This window comes from Ambystoma mexicanum, chromosome 5q (assembly GCF_040938575.1).
Source record: "Ambystoma mexicanum isolate Mex_15411 chromosome 5q, UKY_AmexF1_1, whole genome shotgun sequence".
In the NCBI taxonomy this organism is placed as follows: Eukaryota; Metazoa; Chordata; class Amphibia; order Caudata; family Ambystomatidae; genus Ambystoma; species Ambystoma mexicanum.
The window spans coordinates 901,446,493-901,472,562 of record NC_090933.1 but is presented as its reverse complement, the minus strand read 5'-3'; the positions used below and the strand labels follow the sequence as shown (position 1 = coordinate 901,472,562).

Below are 26,070 nucleotides of genomic sequence, written 5' to 3'. Positions count from 1 at the left end.
GAGTGAGGGAATGGTCCTAGGCCATGATTTAATTTTGATGGTACCTCACTCTGTAGATGTTCTATTGAATAAAACCCAAACGCAACACCTCACCTCTGCACGGCTGACGAGGTATGAATTAATTCTGTTTGCCCCTCACATTCAAATTAAGAGGTGTTGTGTTCTTAATCCGGCTGAACTCCTACCTCTCCCGCAAAATACTGTTTGCGGTGACGAGGAATTACATGACTGCCTGTATACTACTGACCAGTAAACGAAGGGCAGGATAGACCTTATAGATACTCCTTTGGGCAATGGGGAAGGGGAGCTGTTTTGTGATGGCTCCTGCTTCAAACTCCCCGATGGTACAGCTACAGCTGCCTACGCAGTTACTACATTGAGTACGGTTGTTGAAACTAAGAGAATTCCGCAGAGATTATAGCGTTGACCCGAGCTTGCGAACTCTCCGAAGGGCTTACAGTAAACATATATACTGATAGCCAGTACGCCTTTGGAGTAGCTCACAACTTCGGGAGGCTCTGGTCGGAAAGAGGGTTCCTAACCTCACATGGGACCAAGATTCTGCATGGTCCCCTGATAGTGCAATTGCTCTCGGCACTCTCACTCCCTAGGCAGTTAGCGATCATGAAATGTGCAGCACATCGTAAGGTCATAGATGATGTGGGAAACGGGAACGCTTTTGCTGACCAGATAGCCAGGCAAACGGCCACAGACCTTAGCGCAGACATGTATGCTCTAAGGGAAACAAAAGATGCCTATGTAATGGATGAGGGTATTGGGTCTGTGCGAGATATCCAAACTGATGCCACAATAGAAGAATCTAAAAGGTGGGCCGAAGGGATGGGGAAACTGGATGACGATGGGTGTTGGGTGGATACATCAGAAGGGAAATGGTTGCTCCCTGATTCATATGTGCTGGCAATGGTTACGATGGCACACGATCCTACGCATGTGTGTGCTCAGCAGATCACGAAAATGTTAGAACAAGTCTGGGTGAATGATAGAATTTTGAAGACTGCACAGCGACATGTTCAGAATTGTATGATTTGCTTACAGCACAATGTGGGGAAGGGGACAGTAAATCCAAGGGGTAGCTTTGGGCCCCCTTCTGTTCCCTTCGAGGTCATCCACTTTGATTTTATTGAGATGGAACGGTGTAACAATCTAAAATATGTTCTTGTGATTATTTGTGCCTTTAGTAAATGGGTTGAGGCTTTCCCCGTTAAGGATGCCACTGCCATGACCACTGCAAAGACTATGGTAAAGGAATTATTTCCACGGTTTGGGCTGCCAAGGGTAATTTGGTCAGACAATGGTCCCCATTTCGTTGCAGCAGTAATTTTGCAGATATGCACAGTGTTACACATTGAAAAACGATTTCACTCAGCTAGACACCCTCAAAGTGCTGGGTTGGTAGAGAGACATAACGGTATCCTAAAGAATAAGCTTGCAAAAACGTGTGCCGGCACCAAACTGAAATGGCCAGATGCCTTACCTATTGTATTGTTAGCCATGCGTACCACACCTCAAACTAAGACTGGGCTCTCTCCATTTGAGGTAGTGATGGGGAGACCTGCTAACATTTGGGGCCTTCCGAAGCCCAAAACCCTGAGGGAGGTCGAAAATGTATTGCTTGTAGACTATTGTAACCAGTTGACTAAAAATCTGTATCTCGTTTACCATCAGGTCCAATCAGCTTTACCTGTATGGTTTACGGGCCCAGGACACGATATCCAGCCTGGAAGTTGGGTCCTAGTGAAGGCCTACGAAAGGTCTTCCTGTCTCGCGCCTCGCTGGCGGGGACCCTACCAGGTGCTGTTGGTCACCCAGACAGCAGTGCGGGTGGCTGGAAAGAAGCATTGGATCCACGCGACGCATGTCAAGAAACTTCCTCACCCGACGCCGCACGTTACAGAAGAAGCGGAACCCCTTGCTGATGCTACAATCTCTGATCCTGGAGTAGCAAACAGCGCTGTGAGTGTGTCGGAGAATTTCTCTGAGCCCGTGGAGCTTGGGGAACAGTCCATTTCATCTTCGCACTCTTTGAAAAGGTCACTTCCGGAAAACACTGTTTCAAGTTCTGCGACTTCCGTCGCCTCCGATACGTTGCTTCCCTCAGGAAGTGGCGTTACCCTATATCCGGATAAAACGGTACTGGGTACCACCAGGTACGACCTTCGACGAAGAAAATAGAACTACGGCACAGGTTTTTCCTGTGCATCTGGAAAGAAGAAGTGATTGAAAGTTTTCTTTTGTAAAAGAAAGTTCTTTTTGAACAAAAGGAAAAAAAGGGATTCTGCTGGCTAGGGTTGGGGAAGGACTAAGAAGTCACGCGACCGTAGTGTCGCCAGCAACGAACATTGGGGTCGTCGATTGAGAAACTACGATGCCTGCCACCTCCACCGCTGCTGCTCGCATTGGACTTATAAATAAGGGGGTGACCAACTCGGACAACGAACAATGTGCCTGGGCCCCGAAAACGTATTGCTGTGCTGTGTTAATAGTAATTGGAATTTGTATAATTACTGCTGTGGGACTTTGGTACTTCGAAGAAATGTACCCTCTAAAACCTCTACTGCCAATTGAGATTGTACCTACTGCTTTGACTCCCTCTGTACACCTTCATACTTTGTCACCTAGAGACTCCCAGCATAGATGAAAGTACCATAATAACACTTTAATGATAATAATGAATTCAACGCATGCCATTTTTAATAAGAGTAATTGCTGGATTTGCACCCATTTACCGCAACATGGGAATAAGGGGCTAGGATGGTATATTCACCCTTTACCTTTAACGACTGCTTGCTATGCCTCTCTTAGAGCACTATTCTTTGGCCGTTGGAATGATAGCATCTCAGGGAACTTTGATGGAAATAATTTAAATGATTTTGAGAAATGTGAATTGACTCCCCTGGGATGCTCGCTTTTTGCAAATAGAAGTAAACCTAATGTTGCTTCTATTAGGCCATCTGATAAACTAGCTCTTCCTTTTCAAACTCTAATTTCCTTTAAAATGGCTCCGATAGGCAATAAGGACGCTGTGCCTCCTTCCTACTTTATTAATCATAGCCCCGATTCAGTCCCCTTTTGTGTACAAAGAAATGGCACTCGGTCAATGGGAGATTTTGAAGGTTGTGTGAACATTGTAAATTTGACCGGAGAGAACAGGCCTCTGTATGTAGGGGGGCCTGTCTATTTCGTTTGCGGTAGTTCAGCATTTCCCTGGTTGCCCAAGGATTGGCAGGGAACCTGTTATTTAGGAATCCTGTTACCTGGGGTATTCATAGCTAGCACATTGGAAGTTTCTAAGGCTCGCCCACGGCGGGACGAGAATGGAGATACCCCTGGGCAAATATTGGGAGATATAACAAAATCAGTTGTGCCATTTTGGGGACAGATAGCAAATTCTGAAAATATTAGGGGGCTAGCAAGAGTACTGGAGAGAACCATCAACCGGACCACGGATATACTCTACAATATGATACTGGAACAGAAAGCAATAAGATTGGTAGCACTCCAAAACCGGATGGCATATAATGTCATCCTGGCATAACGTGGCGGAGTATGTAAATTAGTGGGGTCCGCTTGCTGTGTTTTCGTACCAGATTCCTCACCGACAATTTTCAAACCAATACAGAACTTGCACATCCTTAGTTCAGAAGTGCATGTTCCTGTGAGAGATTGGAGTATTAGTGCTTGGTTCTGGGATTCTCTACGATCCTGGGGTTGGAAGGTGCTTTCTGTTATACTGGTTATTTTGGGAATCCTGCTATTCCTTTGCTGCTGTTTCCAATGTCTACCTAGTATATGTGCAATGCTAGGGGGATGTTGTGCTCAGGCAGTGAGCACAATAGGGCACAAAATATATGCCCCAGATACAGCATCTAAAGAGTTTGTGTTACAAGAGGTTCTGGTGAACGACCTAATGGCTATAGATACTACAGATAATGATTCAGGATGTATGGACGACAGTGCATGGAGTTATTTACAAAGATATTAGAAATGATATTAGCACTTGGCATAGGCCAAAAGGAGGGTTTGTCGGAATTGAAACAATATTATGCCTCCTATCGTAACAATTGTATGTGTATTGGCCTACGCCAAGTTGTTTAAACATCATATGCGAACAAACTCCACGGCAAGGTCTTGACCTTAGAGAAAGTAATGTAAGTCGCCATCTTGGATTAAGCCGCCATTTTAGGTTCTCTTGTTATATGGAAGTCACCCTTAACATCAAAATGGAGGCCGAATGACATTCTGAGTAAGATTCTGGCCGTTGTGACCTCCGTACACATGAATAATTAATATGCCTGCAGGCCACTTGTCGGGGTCGCGAACTGAGACTTTGTCCTACCGTTGACCTATATGTAAATGTACAACTATATCAGTGAAACTAATCGAAATGCATATATTATAGGATTGACCTGGCAAGGAACCCATAGGCCTGGCTCATAGAATGGTTAACCCGCGAGAGGGTTGGCCAAGGGTTGGACGAACTGTATAAAAGACCCAAGTATTCCAATGTGCGGTCTCTCTCACTAACGCATCGAACCCTCGTTGGAGTTTGTTATGTTACTCTGAGAGCCGAATAGCTATCCGTTTGTCAATTGACTTGGTAACTGTTGTAGCTTTTAAATAAAGCACTTGTATGTTCTTTGTAACCTGTGTTGGTGTGTTTCTTTTTGGGCTTCCCGACCTCATATTATTTTTCTGTTTTCACACCCTCTCCCCCTCCCTTTCTCCGCCCACTTTTTTGTCATGCACTTACAGTAGTAGAATTGCCTCAGGTCTAGTATGCTAGTTATTGTTGTTGGATCATTCGGAATCTTCAAGGCCTAAGAATGATGACTGTATTCCCTTGTTCCCTTCCCGCTTTGAAGTTCTTTGAAGCACTTCACTTGTTTATAAACACTTTACAAATAAGCAATTACAATTACAATTCCTGCTTCCCATGCAGCACCATCTCCTCCACATTCAAAACAGGTCGAATGCCTCCCCCTAAATCCCCACAAAACCATCCCTCAACCCCGAAAATGACTGAGAACTACTGTGCCATCGTAATCCTCTCCTGCCTCATCAGAATCATGGAACACTTTGTCACAAGCAACCTCCAACAACACCTTACCACCAACAGCCTCCAAAACCCATTTTAATTCATTCCCACCTCAGACACAACGAGACTGCCACACTTCACATAGTGGATGACCTCCACAACCTCATTGATAAATGGCAAGTAGCCCATCTAGTCATTGACGTTGCTGCAGCTTTTCAACTATATCCTCCTCACCATTCACCTAAACATGCTATTCCACAGGATGAAACTCTCAGGCACTGTTCTAAACTGGTTTACCTCCTTCCTCACTGACAGTACACACTAGGTCTCCAAGCCCACTATCGCTCAAGCACCACCTGTGTCAAACACGGTGCACTGCAAGGATATTTCACACAACACATAGCCGCCTCACCAAAACAGTTAGCCTACAGCTACGCAGCCCAGTCACTAGTTCTTTCCCAGCTGGACTACGGAAACACTATCCACACTGGGCTCAACAACATTGTTGCCCCCACTGCAAGCCATACAGAATGCAGTGGCACTACTAATTCTACACATACCCCATGCTTAATTTGAAAATGCCACATGCCACGCAGGGGGGGGGGGGCTTGCAGCCCACCGCTACCCCCACTGCTACCCCCACACACTGTCCCCTCAAACTGCTGCTCCCGACAGTGTCAATGTACTTAAGGTTGCAGCTGCGAACTCCCAATAGCTCTTAGGGCGTGATGTGTACGCAACCCATGGTCTATCTGCGACTATCAAATACCAATCAAAATAACAGAACATATTAGTTGGTTCTTGAAATATGACACCAAAGTATAACTGCTTATTTAAACATATCATCCTAATTATCAATGTCCTCTATAGGTGGCAGGTGTAACATGTTGAACGTCTAGCAACACAAACCAGAGGAAATATGCTGTCTTTATATAGTAAAGTGATTGACAAATGCAGGCAGTCATTACTGAACCGATTAACTTGCCTGTTAAACACCTAAGCAAGATCATCTTCTAAAGGTCAGTACTCAGCACTCAGTCACTCTTGTGACTGTCCTGTTGTCCTGTCTGTGCCGGGGTCCCATCTGCTACCACTAATCGTGCTGCTGCATGTGTTAATCACAGTAATGGGCCAGTGTGTGTTTGACACTTAATTGGGGGCCTGCCACTTTCCTGTGTATTTTTGTTCCCCATACTGGCTGCATACCAGAAGAGAAATGTAAAATGTCCTATTTAACTAGGTCCTGCACATGCCTGCAAAGGTGCAGCAAATATTCATGGGCATACCCACCTGCCTGCTGAAGTATGGTGCTGCATCTAGTACCATGGCAGCCTATCTTTTGCCTGAGCTTCCAACACTGCTGTGACAGTGCTACCAGTTGATATAGTGGTGAAGTGGCACCAACAGGTATGCTGACTAGAGCAATGTGCTGGCTTAACCAGCATGAGCAACCAGCTCTGTCCCATTCCAGCTCATCATTATCCATGAAACTGAACAACAAGCCCAGCCTTGCTGGTGTGGCTCTCACTTTTGTTGCTAATGTGTGTCTAAGACTGACTCATTAAAAAAAAAAAGCCACTAAAACACCATCACATCATAACTGAACTGAGGCTGAGAAAATAGGTTCTGGTGCCCAGAAATAAGCCCCAGGGCTCGGCCCTGGCAAACACCCCCACAAATTAAGCAATGCACCCACCCAACACTCGCACATCACCCCAACTCGCCAAGCTCCACTGGGTACCAATTCCCCAGAGAATCACTTTCAGTGAAGTATTTCCAATACGGCCGACCATGTAGTGGCCTAGTAGGCAGGACAATTGAAGTTGGAAGGGGTTTATAGTCATAATGTAGAAAGTCAAAATGTAGAAAGTCAAAATGTAGAAAAATAAATGTAGAAAAAAAAAATGTTGAATTTTATTTTATGACGTTTTTTATTCGAAAAGGGGGGGTTCCCCCCAACCCCCACCTTTTTTTATTTTTTTTTTGTTTTACCCATTTTTTTTTATTCCCGGACCCCAAAATAAATATATAATTAAAAAAGAGGGAATTCGACATTTTTTTTTCTACATTTATTTTTCAACATTATTGTCATTCTACATTTTATTTTCGACATTTTGACTGACCACCGCAGTCAATTACGCTGACCGTTTTTCTTTTCCTATCTTATCTACCCACAGGGAAGTGCAGCTTCTGCTCTGGGCTAGGCTGCCTTTTAGCCCTGTTTCTGGAGGTGGAGGAGAAATGACGGATGATGGGGGGAAGGGAGAGGGCAGCAGCAGCTGAACACAACTTGGAATGCACAGAAGGCTAACTCTCTCTGCGTCCAGCCTTTAGAGGCGCCGGTATAACACTTTGCCAGGATTGAGCTCGTGGTGCTGCAGTGTATTGGGCAATGCACAGAAAGTTTGTCTTTTAGGAGCCACAAGGACTACAACACAAAAATGTCAAGAGAGAAGAGAAAGTCACAATATTACAAATTGCCAGTTATGCTTCTGTGAGACGTCACTGTTGAAGAAAATATAAGGCATGTTCTCTTTTCAGGCTGCAGTGCTTTGACGTTTGGTCTACGGGACATGTAGTTTTACATATTACCGGCACTGTATAACTTATAGAAAAGCACGACTGGATTTAATGGAACAGCACGAGATGTTTAGCTCATTTGCCTCATGTGCCGAGTAATATGTTTGTTTACACTGCAGTCAAATAAGTTGTAGGGTAAACGGTGACTTGTACCAGAAATATGTGTGCCCCTAATGTAAAGGTTCGATGGGGTAGGGATGTCAAGTTGTACTAACTGAGGTATGAAATATGTTTACCTAATTACTGTTTTATTGTTTAATGTCATCTTATTCAGTAATGTGTATGAACTCTACATGGGTGATTTCCCTTTGGTACACGTTTCTCACCCAATATTTCAATAGTATTTCAATAGTTATTAATTTTGTATATAAAAATATGATATTAATCAATCAGCATCCAATAAAGTGGAGGCTTATCGATTATTATTTTTATTATTTTTAGGGTAGTTATTGAGTGCAGACCTAGCTTCAGGAAGCAATCGAGTGCTTTACAAGCCAAAGTACACTGTGAGGAAATCAGAGAGCTCCTTCCTGAAATGTCAACACGAGGGGAGAGTCTGATGTTGATGGGGGTGTTGGGGTGGGGGGGAGTGCTCAGGTGCACATCTAGAGTATCGAGCATAGACAGAAATGCCCTCTACTCTTTTTTATTTATTTTTTAAAACTTTTTATTTAAGCAAACAGGTAAACAGACTGGTCAAGGGCTACTCACCCCATCAATCACATAAAACAGCAATTACTACATTAAATTACCATTTATTGCTAATTGCACACAGAGTATATCTTATGCATTCCCAGAGTGTATATCTCTCAGTACTCACAGAATGATCCCCATATATTCTTCGGTCTGCTTGTTGCAGACACAGTTCCAACATAGCCCTCCTCTTTTTCATTGACATAGGCCAGCTCCCTGAGCCATTCCTCACACTATGGTGCCATTTTCGATTTCCACTTTAACAATATACATTTTTTCGCAATAATACAACATACATTGAACAGTCTACGGATTTCGATGGAGACTTTTCCAATATCAGCTAATAGGTATTTAAGAGGAAGGCACGTGGGTTGTACCTCAATAAAAACATGCAACATCTCGGCCACCTTCTGCCAAAACTGTGCTACCTTGGGACAGTTCTAGAACATATGGATCGAGTCTGCTTCCCCCCTCCAACCACACTGCAAGCATACGTCTGTCATTTTCGGAAAGAAACGTGCCCCCCTCGCAGGTGTGTAATGTAAATGGTTCAGGACCTTAAATTAAAACAGACGTAATCGAGCGATGAGTGCAACATCTTTTGTCAACATACAATATCTGTGCCACTTAGTTTCTTCTATGGTCACGTTAGAGTCATTGTCCCATCAGAGCTTTGCTGTGTTTCGTGTCACTTGAGAAGCCTGCACAGTTGTATACAACTTTGACACAGGTGCCCTCGCTGCGTCCCCCAGCTCTATCACATCTATGATTTTGTATGATTTCGGTTCCCGGGGGAATGATGGCCATCTCCGGGGCACCGCAGCTCTGATTAGAAAATATTACAACTTTTTGGTGGGCTTCGTTCCCAAGTTCGCAGTGAATTTCTCCTGTGTAACAAATCTTACCCAAGTAATAAATCACCCAACACCATTGTCTTACTCGGGTCCCATGATGTCTGTATGTCAATGTCGTTGGTAGGAGGGAGGCCCGGGCAACACCAGAGTCCAATCTTATATGGATTGGCTATCCTCAGCCATTTAAATAATCTAACCTATGTATTCAATGTTGTACGTACCGGATCAAAAGTACAAGAGTCTGTATCGTTCATCTAAGATGACCACTCTGAGGTCTGTCGGGCCACACCATACCGTTCCAGTGCGCAATGCACTGGGCCTGGGTCAGGTACATACCAATGTCCTGCAAATTGCGTTTGGGTAGGCAGGTAATATAATTCAAAGTCCGGGCCCCCTTGATCACAGGGTTCAGCTAGCCCCTCCTGATTTCGGCAGCACTGATATAACTGCCTCAGTGAGGGTGGGTGGGAGCCACCCAGCCACCAGTGACTCCTCCCAGACTTTAAGCAGTTGTGGAGTAAGGGTCTCTGTCTATGCTTTGTACAATTCAATCCCCAGGCCATTAGGCCCGGTAGTCTTACCAGAGGATAGTGAGGTGATGGCTTCCGCTATTTCTTCCCCGGTAAGAGGAGCATCTAATATTTCACGTGCCTCCTTGGGGAGGCTCGGGAGGGCAATCCCTTCCAAATAGTTGTTTACGTCGTCTTCTATGCAGACATCAGCATTTGCATAAATCGTTTCATAGAATTGCAAAAACTCATTATTAATTGCCTTAATAGATGTAAGGACCCTTCGATTCCAGTAATGGGCTTCACCTCTCTCTCGCCCTAGACAATTCCTGCTAAAGAACACCCAGGGTGATCTTCCTCTCTTAGCGACGTGCCTGGGCATGTTTGGCCAAAAAGTGAATCTTCTGTTTCGCTAAGTCTCGGAATTTCAGCAAATTACCCTTAATTACTCCCAGGAATGCTTTGTCGGCGATCTTACCATATTCGTTCTCTAACTTACAGAGATCGTATTCAACCTCCATCAGTTCACGTCTGGTGTCCTTCAGCCGTGACCTAAATCATTGTGCCCGCAACCAGACTTTAAAAGGTACCCATATGGTAGTATACCATGAGACTAAGCCCTTGTTTGTCTCAAAGAACCCATGAATCTTCTCCTTTAAATCCTCCGCACACATACTATCCGTTAACATGGTGGTTGGCATCGTCCACAGTGGTCGGAGACGTGCCGAGCCACGAAGCTCCAATGAAATCGCCACCGGTGAGTGGTCTGATAGTGTGCGAGGTAAAATTCTGCTATCTCGCAGGCGTGGCATCCAAATTGGTGAAAGTAGCCAGAAGTCGATACGTGACATAGCGTCATGGACCGTAGAATAATACGTATATTCGGCCGCCCTCGGGTGCCCATCCCTCCAGACAGCAACCAAATCCAGCTGTCCCATTATCTGCTTAATCATTTTAGCTGCAGCAGCTAGACTGCACTGTACAGTGCTTGACCAACCCCTGTGTAGAACCAAGTTCGTATTAAAGTCCCACCCCAAATGATGGTCCGTCTGTACCTCCTCTGCCTGAAAATCTAGTGTTCTATGCACTAGTGTAAGCATCCTCTGGCTTGAGAAGAATAGGACGTGTCATATCTCTGTCACCCCCATTTGGGTTCAAACTTGTCATGTGAAAGACCTAGTGCGTGCATTTCCTGTAACATTATTATTTTGGGAGAATGACGATCCAAGTATGCTATTATGACCTTTCTAGCTTTAATCGGATTATTCAGGCCCCGAAGATTCAATGATACCAGTCCTATTACTTCACCTGGCATTTAATCGTGCATAGCAACAATGATCATGCATATTGGATGGTACATGCCCCGTGTCCAGTTGTCCACCAGTCTTTGTTTGCTTTCAAACCCCTGCTAACATTACCCCTTCACCCGCCCATGGTGTCCCTTATAAACTCCCCCCTTTACCCTCCTCCCTCACCATCCACCTCAACCTGATGATGCAGTCCCCATCTAACCGTGGAAACCTCCTTGGGTACATCTCGAGCAGTCATGACCTGCGCAAGACCGCCAGGTGGTCCTGCACCTCGACTTCAAACAGTGTCTATTGTCTGCATCCTCAACGGCATCCACCAGGATGAAAGCAGAGGCCCCCAGCTAGCCCCCCATATCGTTCCTGCCATTATATTCCCCCTGACCTAGGTAGGATCTTGGCTGTGCTCCGGTGTCAGGAGCGGGATTGAGGCCTCAATATAAGCTATGGCATCTGCAGAATTGTCAAAAAAGTGTGCTCTCCCTCCATATTGGATGTGTAATTTTGCAGGAAGCATCAGTGCATACTGAACATGTCTGGCCCTCAGCAGTTTCTTCATTGGGTCATAGGATCTTCTCAGGGTCTGGACCCCAGCTGCAAAATTGGGGTAAATGTGGATATCCCTGCCTCTATAATTAAGCATTTTTGCTAGAATCAAGCGCGGTGGGGGCCCTGGTCTAGGAACTGGCACCATGGTAAGATGGGCGTGGAAGTCAACTAGGAAGTGAGCGGAGAACTGAAGGAGATCTTCAAGAAACCTTGACTTCAACACAGACAGGTCTTGTATCGGTCTCCCCAACTCACCGGCTGTGTTGCTTTTACTGAAGCAGCTTTGTTCTTGGAGCCAATGACAGTACTACGGTGCTGGAGATTCTCCCCGCCTGGATTACTGACTCAGGAGGGGCCCGGGTACCTCCGACACACAATGCATGATTCTTTAGACGGGTTTCCTGGTCTTACGCATTCTGTTCTCAAGGAATGGTGAAAGTAACAGTTCATTGTCAAAAAGGTCAATGGGACTTCCCTCCTTGTGACCCCCTTCTGCTTCGCCGTCTTTCTCCTGTCATTAAACTGCCATCTTGGAACTGCTGTTTCCTTGTGTACTTTGCCTTGCTCCAAGTGTGCTTTCGTGCTCCGCCTTTTATCCGTGTGGAGAAGTATAATTGAAGTCAGGTGTGTGCGATGATCAGTGATTGCCTGACCTTGCCTGACCATTGTATTGGGACACGTCAGGTATATGTCTCGGTTGCTAGTCTGGATTCCCTTAGAGCTGGCTGTCAGTGAGAAAGTGTTTGTGTTGTAAAAGTGGGGTAGAGTTCCTAAATATCCTACTGGGTAGGATAGGGTAAATGTGTTACAGGGAAGGGGATACTGCATCTCACCATCCAGTGTACCACTCCCCAAAGACCCCTCACCCAGGTGATCCTCCCGCACTGGTCTACCCCCAAGAACTGGATCCAAAAGTGATGGCCATGTCCTGGCCACCTGGATGAAGATTCCCAGGGACTAGCGGGTGAGACACCTTCTGGTTACTCACAATGCACAAACTAGAATGCTGTGCTTTGTTGATAATACATAGTGTCTCTGGATCCAGGAAACAGCTAACATTAGATCTGTTATAAACCCCATGTCTGCAAGCAAGCAGAAATATAATTCTGTGTGTTGTTGATAAGGGAACAGCAATAGGGAGGGGCTACATGGCTTTACCCCTTAAAAATCTTTATAAGGGTAGTCTGACTCCAGCAGTGGTTCCCCTTTTGCCTGGGCATGAGAAACCTGTCAGAGTGCTGGTTTGATGATCCGCTGCAGTGCCACTAATGAACTTGGAAGAGCTGATTGTAACTCTGAGGGGAACCTTGTTATTCGGCTGAATTTGATCGTGGCTCTAGGATACCCACCACAAAGTTGCTGATTGTAAACTGGGCCTGGTATTTATTCAAGCTGATTACAACAACATTAAAAAGGTGAGCACAGGGGTATTTTAACAAACTTTTAATGTATTGGTTTGCGTATACTTCTAAAAATGTACGATCTTTGTGGTTTTATTCAAGCATGCACCTGAGGGCACCTGATACTGTATTTATTGATATTCAGGCCCTTTCTTAGACAGGCCGATTAAAGATGTTTCATAGCACTTAATGTACAGTTTGCTAAGAATTCTCTGTGGCTTTGCATATCAGCCAGGATAAAGCAGAGGTGCTATTAAAACCAGATTGTATTTCTGTGTGCGTGATATCACATGTACACAGAGCTTATGTTCTAGAACTGTTTTTGATATTTTGACCACAGCGCTTGGGAACAAGTTGAACATGTGTTTATGACGTGGCTACACAATCTATCATACACTTCAATATTAAAGCTTGGAAAGTATGCGGTCGAGACAGCAAAGTGAGCAATCCAGTATTCAGAATCTGGAATTTCACAGAGTCTCTGACGGTGCAAACATTTTCATATTCTGGAAGTTAATACTCCATTTTTGTTTATTTATTATTAAGTGATCACTGCAGCCTTAAAGCTGTCCCAAACAGTCTTCTTTTTTTTTTTTTAAAGCCCAAGTCTTTGCACGAAGAAAAATATGACTCCACTTTTGGTGCACTTGTGTTTTTGTGATGCAACATATTTTCATGCACACAGTGCAGTGTTTTATTTTCACAGTGCTGATAAAGTAGATAACATATTTCTAGTATGTGAAATGATCAGATTGTATTCAAATGCGTGCAATGTGAAGTCAGTATTTCTCAAAGATCACACATGTTGTGTTTAATAAAAGAACGCCTGAATGGTGGATTTTTTTTTTAAATTGTGGCAGGTAACATGGCGTTAAACCATGCTTGAGATGTTTGGTGATGTGTAAAACCTGGCTCCCTTTAAGTTTGCATGACTGTACCAGTGCATGTTTTACATTGTTCTGGATTTATTTTGTACTTCCGAGTAGGGGCTACAATTTATTTTATTCTGCATGCAGAGTGGCACAAAGCAAAACAAAATGTGTCCATTCTCTGCCTGCCAGGGAAGCCCACAGTGTTGGCCTGCATCTTTACATCTTTTAAAGCAGCACTCTGTTAATTTTATGCTGGCAATTTAAAATATGGTTCTAACTTTTGATTCTGTGGAGCTGCTGCCAAAGGGTATTAAGAGAAGTAGCTGTATTGATAAATGACCACCCCGACACAAGTATATTCACAGACAGTGCCCCTCAAGAATACTGAATGATGTGTATGATCGCAATATTGGAAACAAATATCAATAAACTCTATGAAAACATCTAAAATAGCTGCTCAATGGTGTGCCATCCCTTTCAGCAGCAAAGTTACACCCACAAGCATGCACACGCTGTAACTCTTTTTGGCAATGGGTGCTGTACAAAACATCAATATGTTTAATGAATAAATCACAGTCTTTACACTTAAAAAAACAAATGTATCCTTGTCTCACTGTCATAAAGAAAGAGGACTGGGTTGGTTAGTGAGGGAAGCATGACAGGATAGGTCGAGAACCAGGAGAAACTGGCATCTGTGTGTGTTGGCTTACAGATGGTTGATTGCGTGCACTGGCTTGGTGTATCCCTAGGGGTAAGGTCCAATCCCTGGTGCGTTTTCTATGTGTCTGTGTTTTATGTGCAGATTGCTTGTATTTAGGTTTTTTTGCATTGGCTTGTTGTACCCATACGGGTAAGGTGCGATGCCTCGGATGTTTCTATTTGACTGTTTGTTATGTTGGGGTGTGTAATATGTTTTATGTGTAGATTGGCAGGTGTTTAAAGTTGTGCCCCCCGGCTTGTTGTCCCAAGCGTTTTAGTCAAAAGCTCAAAAACAGTTCTAGAACATAAGCTCTGTGCCCATGTGATATATATATCACACACACACACACACACACACACACACACACACACACACACACACACACACACACACACACACACACACACACACACACACACACACACACACACACACACACACACACACACACACACACACACACACACACACACACACACACACACACACACACACACACACACACACACTCCTGTGTGACATGCAAAGCAACAAAAAATTTTAAGCAAGCTGTACATTTTTAAACATGTCATTAAAAGCACACATCTGTATAGTTTAAAAAAATACACAGCCTAATACCTATGAGTGCATTTTAAGCATTATAAAACATCTTTAAATCGGCCTGTCTAACAAAGCACCTGAATGTCGATAAATACAGTATCACACCACCTTAGCTGCATGCTTGAATAAAACCACAAAGATTGTACATTTTTAGAAAAATACACAAAGCAATACATTAAAGCTATCTTAAAATACACCTGTGCTCACCTTTTTAATGTTGTTAAAAACCAGCTCGAATAAATACCAGGCCCAGTTTCCAATCAACAGCTTTGCAGGTGGTCTCTGTCATGCTTTCGTCTGCCTGGTACTTATCTGATCGCGTTTCCTTTCGGAAACGCTTTCACATTGAGTCCTGATCCAAGATGGCACCCAGACGTTCTGGGCACGTGGTGACGTTATCGCGTTCAAGTGCCAGGCAACATCTGATACTGGGAAATAAATAGAGCTAAATCGGAAGGCTTCTCGTGTTGCAATGGTTTTATATTGCAGAACGCTAGCTTGCATCGTGACCTTGGGTCTCCTACTTGCTCCCTCTCTTTCCATTATATGGGATACAAGTGTTCCTTCATTGCGCTCCATCCACATAGTGCAGGCTTTCCCCCTGTATGGCTCAGCTGCTTTCTTTTCACTGGTATTCTGAGCTTTCACTCCGCTTTCCCCCCTTTTTATTCTTACCTTCTCGGAGCCTCCGCTCCCTCCTTTGCCTTTTCCTCAGTTCGCTTGAGCTCACCAGCAGAGTTACTCCTACCTTCAGCTGGCTTCACTCAGGATTCACTGGACACTGCTCTTTTTCGTTGGATCTGCAACCTGGTATCTGGAGTCTTCTTCCTGGTTCCTCTTAAGACAAACTCCCGGATTATCAAACTTACATGGAACATCTTCTCAGCACTCCGTTTTTTTTTCTCCCTCAAGGTTTTATTTTTTCCCCGGGACCTGGCTCACAGGGTTGCTGTAGTGCTTACCTGTTATCCTGTAATCAGGTTGCACAGTGGCTACCTGGAAGGACAGGCCTTACCTCTTCCCAGCAAAGGAGTCCAGAAGCAAAGAGTTAAGGACTGAACCTGACAGTCTCCTAGAGGCACCATCAAATCCAGCCGAATAACAAGGTTCCCTGTAGAGTTACAATCAGCTCTTCCAAGTTAATTAGTGGCACTGCAGCGGATCATCAGGCCAGCACTCTGACAGAATTCAAAAGCCCAGAGACCCTTTTTTTCCGTTAAGGAAGGGACCCGCTAAGGGACTTCGGAATAGGGTGGTAAGGGAATACCGATACCGGTGCCCTTACCGGTGCCGATAGTCCCTTATCACCTATCTTGTAATGGGGCCCACAGAAATATATTTCTGCTTACTTTACAGAAATGGGATTTGTAACAAATCAAATTTTAGCTGTTCGCTACGTCAAAGCTGATTCCTGGGTCAAAAAGATACTATGCATTATCAACAAAGCACAGCATTCTATTTTGTGTTTAGTCAACAATAATTAGTGAGTGGCGCTGGACCCAGGAAACATGTAAAATAACCTTAGCCTGCAGCTGTTTTCCGTGCTGCCCTTCCGTCAGTTGGGTTTAGTTGATAAACAATGCCCATTTGTATTTCCCTGGGTGGCATTTACAAAGCTGCTGCAGAGCATCTGGTATTGTGGTGAGCTAAATATAAAGACCTGTCTGTGTTTCCTGCCACCCTTGGCAAAAATGCACAAGCCTTGATGTAAGTCATCACAGTTGTTGGGATTCTTGGCATTCCATTGTGTATTAATCATCTGTGGTTGAGCAATACAAAACCTGTGCCGCAGCAGTGCGGTTTCACAGCTGCTCAGCTCCATCACTTCCCTGTCACATGCTGCTTGCTGGGTCACAAAGTGGTAGAGGGATACATGCAAGCTGCACAAGAGTTACTGTAGACTCAGAAAGACAATAGTTTGACTTTTGGATAGGCTCTGGGAAGCATAGTTTACTTATAACGTGAACTGTTTTTCATTATTTAAAAGAAAGACGCTTTTCCAAAGGCAATAGATTGAACTTTTGTACAGGCTCTGAGAAGCACACTTTATTTATAAAGCAAATTAACGTAGGGCTACCCTGCCAGTCTCTGGGTACACCCTGTATCAAAGCCAGTTCACATACATTGATATACATTTTTATATCAAAATTGAAATCAACAATTGTTCAAATAATTTTTTGAGGGGACCTTTATATACAAATTGTATATACACATTTCATATAAAAGAAGATAACTTTTTATATACATTTCTCTATAAATATTAGAATTTTATATTGATTTCTATATGAATTGTATATCAAACATATTATTTGTATATTAATTTTTATATAAATGTTTATATTAAAAATATTTATTTTATATTGATTTTTATATGCATTTTAATATTAAAAAGATATCAATTTTTTTATACTTCCTGCTTTGTCTCACTTCGGGGCAGAGTCCATCTGCAACCTCATCACCACGTCACTCTCCAAAACCCTAGATTCACAGTCCCCATCTTCGGAGCTCACTTTACCCTCAACCATCTTCCAAACACCGCTGCCAGATGCTCTCTGCTTAACACCATTTGGATGTAAAATGTATATTCACTTGTATCAAATGATACAAAATGTATACCCCCTTTATATAAAATAGACATTATGGGCCTCATTACGAGTATGGTGGCAGCCATGCCCTTAATAACGGCATGGCTGCCATATACCGGGTTCCAATGAGGACTTACCGGGCTATTCCAACCTTGGAGGACCCGGTAAGTCCTCATTGGAAAAACCCATCCCCATTCCTATTTGAGCCCCCATAGGGCTCAATTGGAATGGGGAGGGAGCTAATTACGGGCCCGTTATTAGCCCGTTATTAGCTCCCTGGACCCCTACGGGTTTTACCAGGCGTCCTTGCTGGGTCCCGCAAAGGGAACCTCATAATTGGGTGTCCCGTAATGAAGGCTGCCGGTCCCGTACCCTTCATTACGGGAGCACCAGCCTCGTAATGAGGCCCTTTATATCCATCGATAAAAAATGATATCCACTTCCTATACAAATAAACATTTGATATAAAATTGATATCACATTTATATTAAGTTCATATCAAAGCATATCAAAGGGGGCGGGACTAAGACCGGAAACAGGGTGTGGCAACCTGTCAAAATTATGATGGTGAAAAGGGGGTATCCTTCTACTACTGAGATGATTGGTGCTGTGCAGTGGGCGTGAACTTTAAGATTTGAGCAGCAGAAGTAATGGCAGTTTTGAAGGGAAGCTGATTAGGTCAGGGGGCCCTCAAAATGGTTCATCAGAGGGATGAGCTGCATATTAAATTCCAACAATTTCTTAAACCCAGGAATCTTAAACCCTCTTGATTTGCTTGATTTGCTGATATTTGATTTGCCACAAACTCACAGTGGAAAATCCCAGAGAACTCAGTGAAATCTCAGTGATAGAAGCTATTGAATAATGTAAACCAAGTTCCAGAACACTGATGAAGTTTATGGGTTTGTTCTCCTGGATATGTTTACAGCCAAGGTGAGAACTTTCAAAGGACCATTTGATATTGCAATGCCGAATGGAGTACAGAGAAGAACAAGAAGTATGAACTAAAGCACATAGTCGTACCCATTCGAACAGAAAAGGTTGATGATAAAACTTAAATCATGATGAACAGGCAAGATTTGTGTGCTTTAATTTGTGATTTTGAAGATCCTATCAAACAGTTTCTGCAAAGAGGGAACAGGGGGCTTAATTAGTAGTAGGTGGATAGGGTGAGCATATGGTGTACAGCAATTTCATGATCTACTCCATGTCAGAAAAAATGTATTCAGAACCATAGTAGGCCGCGAGGATAGCTCAGGGCAACACGTTTGTCTTTTAAGCAAGGCAACGCATAGCAACACAGGTTCAAACCCCCGGGCTCGCACTTAAGAAACTGGTCCCCGGTACTAAGCGTGTTATAAAAGAAAAATTATAATTAGAGGAGGCCTCGGATGACAGCGCTTGTAAATGGGTCAAATATGGCTTGAATGCTTAAAGGTCGAAATGGTCGACTTAAGAGGTGAAATTGTTGGAATTTTAATTGCAGAGGATTTTGAATTTGTTATAAAAAATGAAAGTGCCCAACATTTTAAGTCCAGGACAATTCTGCTGATTTTTTATTTCAGAAGACGATTTAACATGCATTCACGGTTATGTCACCTTAACAAAGCTTTAAAATATCAGTAGCCAAAACTGTAGAAACCATATTGTTTTGATTTTATTTATTGATAATACTTGGCAGCTAACCTCTACACGTCTGGGGGCTCTCGCACCTCACGTAGCAAAACCATTAAAAGGTATGAGTCAAAGCTGGCTCCTAAGCAGTCCTCCTGACACACCCCAAGGTGAGGCTTGAAATGCCCCTACCATCCTCCAGTTCTGAAAAACACATAAAATATGGCTCTTACAACAATACCTACCTGAGGAATAAAAATCCCTCTCTCCCTCCACCAACATTTCTCTATAAATGCCAAGCCAAATTCCAGCACACTCCTGTTGGAAAATGCTCTGCTACTCTTGAGCGAGGTTCGCACTGTGGCAATAAGCCCCGAGACAGCGGGCCAATACCGCCCCAGTTAATTACAGGGCGAGGGCAGCGAGGGCCTTAACAAGACCATGGCCCTCATTACGACCCAGGCGGTAAGGGGTTTACGCCAGCGTTAACAGCGCCGACCCTTACCGCCTGAGTACGAGGTCCCATAGCGCCATGGCGGATTTAACACCTGCTTTTAGCAGGTGTTAAAATCCATGGCGCTAAGGGACCATGGAGTTAATTACGCCACTGTAATTTACGGTGGTGTAATTAACGCCTTCCCCACTCCCATTATGCCCTATGGGGCAAAAATGGGAATGTGGAAGGGTAAATGGGGATTGGGGACTTACCGCCCCACCAAGGTCGGAATGGGGCGGTAAATCCGCCAACCACCATGGCGGAATTGCAACCTTAGCGCCATGGACCATGGTGCTAATAGCACCATGGTCCTCCGCCAAGGTCGTAATGAGGGCCTATGGGTGGTATTGGCCCGCTGTCGAGGGGCTTATAGCCATTAGTACCCCGGCCCGTTAGACCAGGGTATTAATAGCATTTTTGTTCTGCACTGAAACACGGCCACGTTTCGAAACAGAAAAATAAAAAAGTCAAATAAAATGGCCACCGGGAAAGGGAAAACATAGTCGATTTTTCCTTTCCATGGTGGCCATCGGGAGCAGGCACGCTGGGAACAGAAGTATTCCCCGCACGTTCGCTCCCGAGAAAAGAAGAAAAAAGAAAATAAGTGGGATTGGGAGGGTGGGAAGTGGATAGTTTGTAGGGGAGGGGGGCAGAGGGGAAAAAAAACGTACCTGAGCCCCCGGCGGGGGACAAAGGCAGCCTCCAGCCATGCGGAGGCTTGGAGGGGAGATTACCCCCTTTCGAGCCTCCTCATTGGCTAAGGGGCTGTCGTCGCCCCCCGCCGGGAACAAAAGGCACGTAGTGCGTGCAAGGGATTCCCGGCCTGGTAATTCCCCGGCGAGGGCCAATCAGAATGCTTGTTGCATTCTGGTTGACACTCGCCGGGTACTAATGTAAGGAATAGAATAGAATAAAAATAAATAAAAAGAGTAAGGTATATTTAGCTGTGTTTGGAATTGAGCTCTCTTCTTTTTACGCCACGCTGCATTTCATTGCTGTTCTGTGATTGTAGGCCACCCTGTATTTTAATGTTGCAATGTGGCGGTGCTATTTTTGCATAGGTCATCTGCTTTGTTGGAATCAGGAGCCTCTGGGAACGCATGTGTGCCAATCCATGTTCCTGTTGTCTCCACGCACTCCATGGATGAGGTTCATGCTATGAATGGAAAAGCTTTGGTTTTGGACCTGTTGATACCAAAACTACCCTATTGGGAGTCTGGTTGACAAAAGGATGTCGGTTAATCCACTGATCGTAGCAGACCAGCATGAGAAGTTTGGGGTGCCCACCTCTTATGAGAAAACCTCAAAAGCTCTCATCCCAATGGGGCAGACAAGACAAAGACTTTTCCTGGAATGTTCGCCCACATCTGCAGCCATTAGGAAGAGTGTGCCAAAAAAAATTCCTTTGTTTTGCAGTTCAATATGAAGAGAAATCAAAATCTTGCGGGTGAGCCCACAATCCCAACAAATTTCACTGTAATCCTGAATAAATCACATTTCTTTAAATGGGCATGATCATTTACTTAAAATCACAATCTTTTACATCTAAGTATTTCAGTAAATGTTATAGGTTGTGATAACGATGCAAACTTTCCATGAAATAAAAATATGTTTCACAAGTCACTGATTGAATGTAACTTTTTATGAATTTTTTCAAGATACTGTTTTAGTGAAGGCAAGTTCTGCTGCTTCTCTCACCTGGGACACCGGCTTGCATCCAGTACTCAATGTCGGTGCCTTCGGCAGGTTTGTAGAGGTTGGTAATATTGATAGGCTTCAGCAGCTTCATGATTTCCCTCATGATGCCCCGTGCCTTATCATTTCCTGTGAACTGTATTCCCAGTGGCATAAAGGTGCCGATGTCCGACTCCATCACAACGTCGAAGTTGGAGATGTTGATCTATAAATGAATAAATGGTTCACATATTTTATCCAGTGGCAGGAGACACCACCACAAAATATCCAGAGAAAATTAAGCATCACCGGAAAACTGAAAAAATGAACACAACTTCTAACTCCTTGACATTTTGGCCTACCACAAAATGCTCCACCACGTCTATGAGTCAATACTATAAAAAGCATTTAACAAAAATGTCAGACAAGATTGAAAGTCCAAAAAATGGCTTCTCTTCATCCAGTATCTTACTAGCAAAGCCGACATTACGATACACTCATATGCATTTGACACATGACTTTTCCTAAAGATCAAATGCATCAACAACATCCACCGGCTTGAGCACCGTCTGTCTCTCACCCAAGCCTGTATTTCATGTGGCTGCCTGCAGCTCAACCCGACAAAGACCAGCTTAATTCTCCAAGGACACCCGACCACGCATGCTCAAGTCTAGAACTGGCTGATTCATATGGAGTTCGACGGAGTCACACAACAGTCACCCAGTGTGAAATCTTTCAGCGTTAATATCAACTGTGACCTCTCATTCAAAATAAACATTGCCAAGAAAACCGGAAAAGCTTGGTAGCAGCTTGTGCTCATCCAGAAAGGTAAGCATTTCAGCCCTGCCCCGAGTTTCAGAACAGTTGTCCAACCCAGCGGATCTTCACACTTCACACTTGCCGAAGTCCCGGATGCCACCATGAGCCCTCTGAAAGGAAGTGAGCATGCTGCGACACATCTCATCAAAGGACTACCAAAATGCGTCCACATTCACTCAACCTGTACTCAAGGACATTCACTCGCTCCTCTTCACGCATGCATCATGTACAAGAGAGCCTACATCACCTACAAAGCAGTAACAATAAAAACACCACTCTAACTGGGAGAGTGACACATCATCTTCATAAGCCAGTACACCACTAGGATCCAAGATAATGCCAGAGTGGAAACAATGTACTGCAAGAGGGAAACACTTGGAAACAAGCCTTTTTATGCTACACATACTGTCTCTGGAACAACTTAACAAAACAGATAAGACTAGCTCACACAATCGTACACTTCAGGTAGGACCCGAGGACGCTAGTCTTCAAAGAACATATCACCAATCACTCCATCCAACCCTACTTCTCCCCCTCTGCGTTCACTCACCTTGAATCCACTACCCAGTCCCAGCTAGGTTTGCTCTTTAGGAATCCCAGACTTGCATGATTACTGCAGTTGGCAGAAACATTCTCAGCAGCCAGGCTTTTCTGAATTGCAAATCATCACACATTCATTATAGAGAAACGACTACTTTAAGTAGATAATGTTCAAGCCCTATACAAAAAAGAGAGCTATTTGAAATATTGCATTGTACGGTAGACTCTTGAAACTGATAATCTGTCCCTCATGTTGCCCTGGCCGAGCCTTGCAGATCCCACACTGCCACCAATGAAGGGCTGCAATTCCACAAAGTGGGAAGCGACTAGCGAGGGAGCCTTTCAAGGTGTCTTCAGTTTACTTAGAGTCAACTCTGGTGCATCGGTTGGCTGGCAGATGGACATCAATTAAATCCAATACTGAACAGAGGGGCAATTGGTTCCAGATATCCTGACAGCAATGCTAGGTGTGAACCAAAAGGATTGCAGCACCAACATCCTTGGGAGGTTGCCCTGTAGCCAGTGCTTGGTGGAAGGCTGACTCATCAACTGCTATCTGTCTCAAACATTGATATTTCCTAGCAATCTTTGCTGTATTTTACTTAACTTCAACTCCAATTTACTTCATGTTATTATGCTCATTGTGTCTCTCTTTACATCATCAATTGACAACTAAACTGCCTATGTTGCATTTCCCAGCATACCATTTTTTCCAACTTCTGTCACTGGTGGCGACCGCAGTACACGCAGAAACGTGGATAGATTTCAACACTTTCCTTTGGTTCAGAACAAAAGAAGTTTTGGAGGAAGGTTTATTGGACGGGAATCCAAATCAAAAAGAAGAGCAGGAGCAAACAGTGGGAGGAAGCCAGTATGAGGCAAGATCAGTAAAAGAGCCGGATCTAAACCTTCAATCCCTATTCTGGCTTTCAATCTCCTGGGCGTGTGGCCGGAGCAGGGTTCTTTCACTGAGGCACAAGACGTTTTAAGAACTGCAGTCGACTTCTTTGTCCCTGTCCTTGCCTCCTCTGGATGAGACTCTGACCTCAACACTGCTACAGAGCAAGGCCTGAATGTTACCCTTGTGTCCTAGCGGTTTCTTCTGTTTATTATCAGGGCAGGACCTGTAACTCTACCATACTCTACGGGTTCCTCTTTGCTTTTGCAGGTAGACATTCTTCCAATTATCTGGGTCCACATGGGTATGATTTTCTCCACCCTGCACCGGTTCTCAAGGCTTTGTAAGATTCATTTATCGGAGCTTGTGCTAGTGGGCACCTCTGACTTCCCTCTAGATGCTTCTTCTAAAGGTTTTGTCCCCGTCAGCCTTTTTTGTCCAGGTTCATAGCAGACCTCTTACTGTGTCCCTTTAACCTGGCCTGTTATATGATGTGGCTTAACTGGCACAGCCATCCCTTTGTTCTTTTCCTTTAGCTAATTGGCTTTCTTGGCTTGCCCAAAAAACGTTCTGACGCTCTGCTACTTCTTGTCCTTCTGTACTCAATATAACACTTACATTTCTCTGGAATGCCATTCCAACATCCTCAGCCAGGAGACTTGTGCCTGTTTTTTTTTACAGGTACTGAAAGAGTGATTATCCCAGTGAGTGCTCTGACATTTCAGTCCGTTTCCCCTGTGTGTGTTTGCATTTGTTTGGCAGGTTTCAGTGATAGGAATCTACTGTGCCCAGTCCCCACCATTCCAAGGTTACAAGAACCCTGTCTGTCATGTTGGAATCAGGCAGCACTCTCTTAGCAGACTGCTCGCTGATCTGGATTCCCGCATCACACATTCCTCACCCAACCTGCGTTCTCAAGATTTGTTTATATTGGCTGTTGACCTTATTTATTTGCATGTGTGGCAGCGCGCTGATCCCTCTCTGCCACCAGAGTCTTTGCTGGAGCCTTCAGCTAGCTTCTCTCTGTGTGATTCTTTTCAAGGTCTAGCACCAGCTTCCAGCTTGCCAGATAGCCCTGGGTCCCTGGCTCTTAGCTGTATAGGTCAACAATAGGCGATCCCATCCCACTCCGCATATATGTGCATGGGGATTTGGCTGTATCCCTAAGCAGGCTGAATATCTCTATTCCGTGTCCTACAAAACTGAATTCATACCATATTACCAAACCGTCCCCATCATCACTCCATGCCTCTGACTCAAGACTTGGCTATATTTCCACTTTGGAGTGGACAGGTTTACAAAATTTGCGTTGGCTGATAAATGTTTAGCTACTTTTCTTTTTAGTTTAGGAGTTAGAATACACATGGAACTTCGTTGAGCATTGCAGTTAAAAAATGTTTTAACAACAACACTTATCTGACTGTTTTAGCTTTACTCGTTAATACTGCTTGTTGTTCGTGGGAAATTACGTTTTATTGATTTTAGGGAGTTTGCTTTGATAAATTGCATAAGGTATGTTTCTAACTATATGTCCAATAAATAAATAATAATAAAAGACTATTTCCAGTTCTACAGCACTTCATCCGCTGTTAAATGTCTCTTCGTAACTCTGTTTGATGACATACCTCCCCAACCATTGCTACTCTTTAATGACAACCCCGACTACTGGTTTGACAGTTCCAAGGTAAAGCTTTTCAGCAGAGTGGTCTATTCTGTCTACAATTTGCAATTCATCAATTTGAATGTTAGCTGTTGATTGGAGTTGGAGTTCAGCAGGCTCAACGATGCCTGTTGTTTGTGGTGTCTATGCAGTGTGGAGGGCTGCGCTGGTGTGCTCTGTGATGCTTGAGACAGAGAGCTGTTAAGGCCTCTGACATGCAAGCCTCTTAAGGCAGATGATAAGGAGCTGGATCTGTTCAGCACATGCAGACAAGAGGCCGAAAAGCGTTCATGTGCCACACATGGTGCTCCCCGGGAAAAAGCCCAGGTCTGGTGAGTCAGCATGGAGCAGATGCAGTATAGAAGAGGAAAGCGCAGGAGATCTTTGGTACAAAGCATGGCTGTTCCTTCACTTGTAGAGGTGAAGGAATTTGCCACCACTCAGTCCACGCACTACCCAGCCAAGTAAGCAGGGGTGGACTGGGAACCAAAATAGGCCCAGGAAATGTTCAAAGTGGCCTCATATTGCACATTATGATCAAGAACAGACCTTTTCCCATAAGAAAATTTGGAAATAAATGGGTAACCACACAAAAGAGGCCCATGATGCAGAGCCCTACGAGGAAATCTCCAGAGTTCCCTGTAGTTCAGTCCATCTCTGCAAG

At 44.2% G+C, this 26,070-nt stretch overlaps 1 protein-coding gene across 1 annotated transcript in view; it reads right to left on the bottom strand.

The window, feature by feature from the left end:
- The window catches only part of CPQ (carboxypeptidase Q), a 1,957,200-nt gene that overhangs the window by 278,235 nt on the left and 1,652,895 nt on the right, over positions 1-26,070 (bottom strand). The window contains exon 8 of the mRNA XM_069621402.1: positions 21,514-21,715. Within this exon, the coding sequence (XP_069477503.1) occupies positions 21,514-21,715 (202 nt within the window). The remainder of the gene's footprint in view (positions 1-21,513; positions 21,716-26,070) is intronic.